The sequence below is a fragment of the Diadema antillarum genome, unplaced genomic scaffold (assembly GCF_040938485.1).
Source record: "Diadema antillarum isolate AM-2024a unplaced genomic scaffold, OU_Dant_1.0 seq00001811_RagTag, whole genome shotgun sequence".
In the NCBI taxonomy this organism is placed as follows: domain Eukaryota; kingdom Metazoa; phylum Echinodermata; class Echinoidea; order Diadematoida; family Diadematidae; genus Diadema; species Diadema antillarum.
Window position 1 is genome coordinate 704389 of NW_027272486.1, and position 9408 is coordinate 713796.

The 9408-nt window shown below is 37.4% G+C and overlaps 1 protein-coding gene across 1 annotated transcript; it reads right to left on the reverse strand.

Annotated features, from left to right (window-relative positions):
- Positions 1-623: 623 nt before the first annotated feature.
- LOC139712489 (UDP-glucuronosyltransferase 2C1-like) lies at positions 624-8847 on the reverse strand. Its single transcript, XM_071624305.1, has 2 exons — positions 8760-8847; positions 624-5513 (listed from the first exon to the last, which is right to left on the reverse strand). Exon 2 carries the CDS (start codon positions 5473-5475, stop codon positions 3835-3837), a length of 1641 nt encoding a protein of 546 aa, XP_071480406.1. The 5' UTR covers positions 5476-5513; positions 8760-8847; the 3' UTR covers positions 624-3834.
- Between the last annotated feature and the right edge of the window lie 561 nt (positions 8848-9408).

Genomic DNA, 9408 nt, shown 5'->3' on the forward strand with positions numbered 1-9408 from the left:
TGAAATAACAACACACAGTTAGTGACATAGAATATATACAGGTATACCAGTTCACAGTCAAAGTTTAATTCATTCTTGCTGGAAAGGCACCATATAGTTTCAGACCTGACATCAAACTATTCAGATGGTCCCTTAATAATGTGCACATTGTATGCTCTTTGTTCTTATATGGTGAGAGAATTTAATAGTTATTTCGAGTTTCCAATGAACTATCAAATCCGATAAACAAAAATTGCTAGTACGTCTGTATCATCCTTTCATTGCATTGTTAATATTGCCGTTAGGCATTGATAACATGTATTGTAGGTCTACTGTATATGACTTTATGCACATGGGAATTGTCGTGTATTTTTGTGTAAAGATGTTTCAGTTCAGCCGCTGATTTCATTTCAGATTATTTCACTTCCGAATAAAAAAAAAGGTAAAATGTGACATTTGCATGAACAAAAATATAGAATACAATTTGACTTTAGCATGTTCAAGCAAATTTGATACAACTTTTTGTTTTCAATAAAACAAAACATTTAAGGCGAACAGTAACTTCAGGTGTATGGAGAAACTACATCGTATATGTAATAATGACTAGCTATAGCTTTTTAGCAGTTCCCTCCATTCAGCCATTTCCGACGTCTTTTCTTTATACGATTCAATGAAACATAGATCGGGGATCGTGCTTTTCATATGAACAAAATTTTGAAGCAACTACTTATATTATAGGTTTTCCCGGTCAATTTCATACTTTTGTCACTCAAATTCATTAATGTGCATTCAAATTCACGCAGCGCACGCACGCGAAAATAATGGGGCATTCAAATTCAGAATCCGAGCGATCAATTTCATTTATGAGCGTTCTATTTCGTTTTCGTGAAATCAAATTCACGATTGGGCATTCAATTTCAAAATGCGAGCACCGACTTTCCTACTCGTGCATTCAAATTCATGCGATAGTCACGTGATAGTCCCAATGAGCTTGTTTGGAGCGTTCAAATTCATTTTTAGGCGATCAAGTTCCTAGTTCGTGCAATCAGTTTAACGAGGAAAATTTAGGAGACTTTTAAAACAGCACAAAAGGCCAACACTACCATTGAATGCTTGCATATAGTGTAATTAGGATTGTTTACATGTTCTACATTGTTCTCTGTTCATGTATTCTTTGTTATTCATCTCAATAAATTTCAAATTGCAATGTCCAATCAGCAGTGCATCCAAACAACACAACGACTAGTAACCATATTTCTTGATGATACTGCAACGCCCCAACACCAACCACATAATGACAATTCATCAATTTAAGACAAACTGACACACAATGATCTCACATAGTCTCGCAAAATTAAATCAATAAGACAGCAATACACAACAAACAACACGTACAAAATGCTCATGTATCCGTTTTAAAATAGTCGAAATTGTGGGTTTTTTTTCCTCGAAAGTGTCAACCAACCCTCCGTATTATGCTCGTCTGTAGGCCTATACAGTGCATAATTTTTGTTTGTTTGTTTCATTTTCTATCAAAGAAGATGACTGGATAACCCATATTCAGCTGCAGAAGCTGGTCTTCCATATGGGGTCCAGTTAGATGTTTTGCTCTTTGCGATGAATAAATGAAGTAGGATCTTTTACGAGCATGAGTTGTGACTCTTTTACACGTGGGACCTCCATTTTATGTCCAATCCCAGGGACATGTGCCTGTATATTCCTATTTGCTAAGCGCGAGTTCAGAATTGTCAATTAACAGGTGGACCTCTACTGCAAAATAAATAATCATCATAAATCCCAATATATTCAAAGTCAAGTGAGAAACACATGCATACACGGCCCCAAACTAATTAAATTCAGGACTTCTTTTAAATTGAATGCAGTTATTTGGAACATGGTTGCCTATTCACGAATTTGAACGACCGACGAGATTCCGTTGCCAGCTTGACATGAATTTGAATGCTCATTGATGAAATGCGTGCTCCTCTCTTAAATTTGAATGCTCCGATAGTGAATTTGAATGTTCCGATAGTGAATTTGAATGCTCCGATAGTGAATTTCAATGTTCCGATAGTGAATTTGAATGCTCCGAGAGTGAATTTGAATGCTCGGATAGTGAATTCGGATGACCGAATTTTGAATTTGATTGCTGATTCAGTGCTGCGAGCGTAGAATGCGTGAAATCGAATGCTCGGAATAGGAACTTGAATGACAAAAGTATGAAATTGACCGGGAAAACCTATACTATGATTGCGTCAACTTTTCCTTCACAGAAACATTCAAATCCAAACTGAAAACCTTTAGTCATGCTATTCCTCTGGCATTTACAATCACATCACTGAAATATACTCTGTCTATGAGTGTGTTCCTCCTCTCTATTCCTTGTTAGTTTTTCTATTTTTTTTTCCTCCAGCGCTCCATCCATGTTTGTTCACGTGTTTTTCTTGTAGCATCATGAGCACCGAAATGTGTCATCAATATTGTCATCATTCTTTCATGTATTTTTATATAAATCTAATAATAATAATAATAATATTAATAATAATAACAATAATAATAATTGACAGTGCTTATACAGCGCATAACACAAAGTGATAACGTCCCTATGCGTTCAACTGGCGAATATAAGAGACAAAAAAACTTGGACGCCGATATTATCTGGGCTTCACCTGTAGCTCTTGCTAGTTTTCTTTGTAGGTACATAATATCCTTATGTATCTTAATTTATATTGCGAACGATACATTATTTTGCAATTCATTGCATGTATCTCTCTGTGACTAGTCGGAGTTCATCCACACAGCATAATTTTAGCGTATGAGTCATTTCATTTCATTTTACCTAAGAATAAATTTACTAATTAAACAGCTATGCACTATATGTATGTTAGTAAATTAAATAGATAAAGTGACCTGACGCTCTTGCACATGTTTTCTTCTTCTTTGTACTTGAGACATCATTCCCTGTTTTCATCTCTACCATTGTGATATTTCAGTATCTCTTAATTGACTATAACCCTTTGTCCCACTACTTATTTTAGCAAACACTATACTCTACACCCTTCAGTCTCACTAACACATTACACAATAATGTATTACTACACGCTTCAAGGGTGTGTACAGTTGTGGCTGAGGTGAGGATTTAGCTTTTAACGTTTTGCGAGATATTCAGAAACCCTCTCGAAGAAGAAGAAGAAGAAGAAGAGAGGGGGTTGCAAAATCATCTACCCAAGTTCTCACTATTAGATAGACAGCATGCAGTGTTAACCTTTGCTTATAGAGAATATAACTGTACTTTGGAAGCAGTGGGACAATTGTTTTGTGTGTGTGTGTGTGTTTTTTTTTTATCCAGCTGTAACTTACATGTCTTATCCTCTTGGTTTAGAAATAAAAATGAAAAAAAAAAGAAAGATATTTTATTACATATTGTCGTATTGAGAAGATTCAGTCTGTTTTGTATTCCATTTATTCTAATATCATATACAATAACAGTATACTGTTGATGTATTTAAACTTTTAACACTTTGTTTGATTTTTTTATCTTTCTCTGCAGATTAAGAGCATGCAATCATAAGGGGTATCAAAAGTTTATTTGATGAAAATCGGTTTTGAAATGGCTGAGATATTAAAAAACGAGGTGAAACAAAGAGATTCTAATAAAAGGCGTGGCCTGTGGCCTTTTATTATGATCACTTTTTTGGATATCTCAGCCTTTTGACAACCAATTTTCATCAAATAAACGTTGAATCCTTCTTAAAATTACACGCTCTTTCATATTTCATAAGAGGTTTCTCATTATCTAACTTAGGAATGTTCAAAACATGAATCCCCACCTCAACCAGTATTATACAGTCCCTTTCAGTCTTGCTTTACCTTGATAAGGGAGTTCAAGACGTATACACAGCAACGAATGAACAGTCTCAGAAATTTATATGACAAATACATCGTCAAGCACACGATGCCTATGAGAAATGAAAATACGTCCAAAAGATGATATTGGACAAAGGAGAGGTCATTGACTGGTGATCGCATGTAATCTCCGCCATGTTTGATCACGTGATTGATCCAGAAGGCTGCGCGATCTGCTGGTGCCATCGGACGATCCTTAAAGATAGCTGACAGTTGCTTAGCTCTGTCGCGATATGTTTGATTCGTTAACACCTCATTCATCTGTCGATATACATAGTCAACGCTTAGATGTGCTCTGTCAATACCCAGGCCCATACCACGTGACGTCACGCGAACCATAATATCTACATGATCCCCGAAAAATGGTATTACGATCACAGGAACTCCATGGTACAATGCCTCGTGGAAACCATTGTTACCCCCGTGATACATGAACAGCCTTGTTTTCGGGTGACCTAACAGGTCGTTTTGAGGTAGCCATGGCATCGCCTTCACGTTTGGCGGCAAGGGAATTGAGGGCGTATCTTTGAGTTGAATAATGACTTTCTGAGGAATTCGTGCGAGTGCGTCGAGAAATGTCTTCAGAACGTCAGGTCTAACGGAAGTGTAGGATGCAAAGTATGATCCCAATGTGAAAACAACAACTCCATGTTCACCCGAACTTTCCATAAAATCGTTGAGATCCTTACCCAAGTCATTTGCCGGTCCGGCCGTCAGTCCACCTACTGGAATGATGTTGGGCGTCAGTGGAAAGGGGAATTCCATAGCGAAGTCGCAACTGATGAGAAACAAATCCGTCATATTGCGCCATGATGCCATTGGGTCGCTTCCTCCCATATGACTGCTCAAATTGTGCTTATCAAGAACACTCTGAAACTCCGAACCCATGAGGGAAACAAACACTCGCATTGAAAACAAGGAGAGCGTATTGATGACTCTCTGGATGAAACTCATTGATGATGTGAAACCCGTCATTGTGAATGGTTGGTAAGCTGGGTTGTAGGGGGATCCTAAGGTGTCGAATGGAGCGTTGTTTACTGTGGTGGGTGCCGTCAAAATGAGGCGTGGGTCGTCCCTGGAGTGGCTTCTGAGATACCCTTTAATGGCGAGACTGCAAGGCCAGCCGATGTCGGCCACGATAGCATCCAGGGTTTCAAAGCGTTTCATCATCGCCTCGTCTTCCAAAACAGAGTCACAAGTCTTCACTATGGCCTGCGAGAAGGTGGAAAAGAGCTTGTAGAACTGTGAGAGGCTTCCCGACTCACTAAATCCTAGTTCTTCTAATTTCTGAAAGAACGCCTTGACACTGTAATCGGGATCGTTGCGAAAAATTTCGAATTTAAAGAGTTCCGAATATTTGGCATCCTTTGCTCGGAAAGAATATTCTTCGCTGATTAGAAAGGTCACATTGTGGCCTTGTTTTAGAAGGCTTCTGCCGACAGGTACCAGCGACAAAAAGTGACTGCCTTTTCCGAAGTTCCCAATAATCAATATGTTGGCTGCATCAGTACCACTTCTTTCCAGACACAGAAGGATCAGTGTGAAGCAGACGCAAACTTTGAAAACTCGCGTTAAGAGACTTTCGGCCATGATCAGACGGAGTGTATCAAATGCCGGAAAACAAGCACCTGTGTGAAAAGATAATCATACAGTTCAATAATGAAGCCACATGGAGAAACATGGTGATCTCACACAAGACCTCATTACTTTCAGGTATAAAGAAAAATCGATACTCATTCTATCCCTGTGTGATTTCCTTTTACTAGATCATGCCAAATACACTCGAAATTACATTTTTCAAGGACTCAAAATGGAAATCCACCCCGAAAATAGATAAACGTCAAAAGAAAGAGGAAATGTTCCCGACAGAACGACACAAAGATGTCAAAAATCAGATATGAAATAAAAAAGATATGACATTTTGAAATTTCGCATTTCTTCCGAAAACATATCTTGACCAGTCCTTAGGAATAATCAAATGACTACGCTGATGTCAAGCTCTCACAATTTCTTATTAATTTCATACAAAGAATTGACAAAAATCTCATATTTCAGCTGTATGAATATAAAACTTGCCTTAAAACCGCCCAAAATTTAAAAACAAAACAAATGTTAACTCTGATATAGGTTAGTATTAGAAAATGCTTTTACTTGTATTAGCTAAAAAGAACAATATTTCATAAAATATATAACACACATTTTTCTTTTTTCATTGTAGGAGTGACTGAGACATGGATGAACAGAACGTCGAGTCATTTTCATTAGAAGGTGATAATGTTTCAAGTAAACTGTATTGAAGGCCGAGGTGGAGGAGTAGCATATGGGATGTGAGAGAAAACTTCACTGTCCAAATCTTACCAAATGTTGGATTGCGTAGAATTTCTTTTCACTAAAACCACGGATGCAATTAAGAACTGCCAGGGGGAAGATAATACGTGTAGTTGGAATTGTATATCGCAAACCCTCTTCAAGCGGTAGTGATTTTCAAAGAATCCTTCGACTCTGTTCTGAATACTCTGAATGAAATTTTGAAAAGCATGCTTTATTATGTGAGACTTGAACCTTGATTTATTGCAGTACATAATCAAACCAGTGTTACCCAGAATAACGTTGATATCATCTTGGAGTTTTCCCACCTGATATGCAAACCGACTCGTATACAATGTATGTTCTACATCAGCTACTCTTTTAGATAATATCTTACCAATTCTTCTGACCATCGTATCATTTCTGGTAACCTTCTCTCAGATTATTTAAGTGACCATTATCCATTTTTTTTCTGTTTCTTCTGAAGCTCTTACGAGTGTAAATAGTAAAAATTACGAAGCATCATCCCGTAAAATAACACATTTTTCATTAACATCACTGATGGGTGATTTCTCAAAAACACTGAGTGGTCAGATATGAATGAGTTGAACGACGCCAGTCTTGCCTATGAACTATTTTTTAACCATTTTCTGTTATCTTTCTCTCAGATTTAAGTTACCATTATCCATTTTTTTCTGTTTCTTCTGAAGCTCTTACGAGTGTAAATAGTAAAAATTACGATGCATCATCCCGTAAAATAACACCTTTTTCATTAACATCACTGATGGGTGATTTCTCGAAAACTGACTGGTCAGATATGATTGAGTTGAACAACGCCAGTCTTGCCTATGAACTATTTTTGAACCATTTTCTGTTTTTATTGGATGAACATTTGTCACTCAGGAAGAATAAAAAGTAAACGATTCTATTAAAATGTGTATATACATCATGATTTAAACACTTTAAATGTATATGTATATATATATATACTTTAATATATATATATATATAAACATACATTGTATATTTAAATACATATACATAATTATATATATATATATATGTATATATAAACAAATTGATAATTTGTTTCAATATGCATTGTTATTTTCCAAAACATTACTTGAATATTTGAGACAAATGTTTTCTTTGAACATGGAAATACACAAGAGACCAGATGAAGTCATCTTTTTCACCAATCTAACTTCCCACTCCCTTAATAAATCAATTCTGTGTATTGGGCCAATCACATGGAATTCCCTGCCTCCATCGTTACGCAATATTCAATTCCTGAATTCAGTGACAACCAAGAACAAGCTTTATCATTTGTCTCTTTATGTTCAACTCATTTTTCTATTATCATCTATTTACACACATACACATGAGTTGATTCGTGCTGCAAATCATTTTCAATGCATGCTATATAATGGGTGTAGCTTTCTTTTACTTTGTTTTTGGATGTCTCAGCCATTCCAAAACCGATTATCTCCACATAAACTTTAAATTCATCTTAGAATGGCATGGTCTCTACTATTTCATCGGTAGTTTAGGGTATCTCGCAGAAAGTTAAAAGCCCAATCCTCAGCTACACCGATGCTATGCCAATATCCCTTTAAATAATTTTTCAAACATTGTCATATCTGTAGGGTACATATCGTGTAATAATGAATGCTTAATATTTTGATTTTTATCTGAAAAATGAAATAAAAACCAACGAATGAATGAGTGAATGAATGAATGAATGAGCGAATGAATGAACGAATGGATGAATGAATGAATGAATGAATGAATGAATGAATGAATGAATATGGAAGGTTGTCAACGGATAGAGACAGGTGATGGTCCCCCGTGATATGTATAGGACTCTCTTCACTGATCACAGTGTGCATTGCTATAACTCTGCCTTTAACAAAGTATATCATTTAACGGGCAAGTATCATACTGTCATGGGTTAACAATCCTCTCAGCGCTTATAATATTCGCATACCAAATATGGCATGCCATAAGTGGCTGGAACTGAGTGGAAGGAGCGTTATACCGGATGCGTTGTTAAACGTGCAGTCCCCTACACCCGACGCGACGGTCGAACTAGAGCGCTTGCTGCCAAGCCGCCATATATGTATACGTACTGCTTTACAGGTCACCTTCGTGGTTTTACAATTCAGCGCACTCGCATAATCGCAGTGAGATATGGTGTACATTCGTAACGCCCCGTCTAAATCATAATAATATCGTGTCATGCAGAAGGACAAATGTGCCTTGCAGAGTAGTTACATTACGATTACTAGTTGAAATTGTCAGTGCACCTGATAATTGTATAAGATACAGAAGTCACAGACGACTTTTAATAGTCCAGAACAAGTTCATTGATAGCGCACTGGACGTTCGACGAGCAGCCAAAGCTATTGTCCAATATATATAGCTGGGCTTCATAATCTCACTGACACTCCTACTGTGATACGCTTACGATGCAGGATGTGCGCTTTCTGAATGCATGTGTGAAGTATTCTAGGGGCACACTTTACGCTTATAAAAACAACAACAAAAACAGACAAGTCGAGACTCACCAACGTTGGAAGAGAGCTTTACATTGCATGCAAAAATGGTAGAAGCTGTATGTCAGGTTCACGTTAGCTTCTATCTCTTCCGGTTGGCGATCACGGGTGTGAAGTGCGCGCTCACGTACACACGGAGGCCTAGCTGAGGGTCAGAGTTTATGTATACAGAGCAGTTGACCTAGTTATGATTCCAGATACAGTCAAAGTGTTTTTTGTTTTCATATCCACCATTGCTCTTGCAAGTACATGTAGCTTGTGAATGTGTGTGAAAGAGATTGTGTGAACGAGCGGTCAAGATTGTGTAAGAAAAACGAGGGGCAGTGTATAGCTCGGCTCTTTTGTCTGTGAATACAAAATGTATTTTTGCGAATGACAATGTGAGGTGTTTTTTTTTTTTAACAAATAGTGTATGTTTGCGATCGTAGGCATCAAAAAGTCCTTGGTGTTCAGATCCACAGTGGAACCCGCTGGTCTTTAGATTACCGTGGGGAAACATGGTCTTATTCTGGTCACTTAAATGTCGGACGACCAGGAAAATTTAGGTCTACTGAAGTGTTGGATGCTGTACCTAGAAGCTACCGTACTATAAAAGTACTAAGAAAGATGTATGGGGTTTGCAAAGTCTGAGCGGGTTATACACTAAAGATGAAGCATCATG

What these genes read in the sequence shown, in the direction of transcription:
- LOC139712489 (XM_071624305.1), bottom strand. Translation starts at nt 5,475, where the DNA reads ATGGCCGAAAGTCTCTTAACGCGAGTTTTCAAAGTTTGCGTCTGCTTC.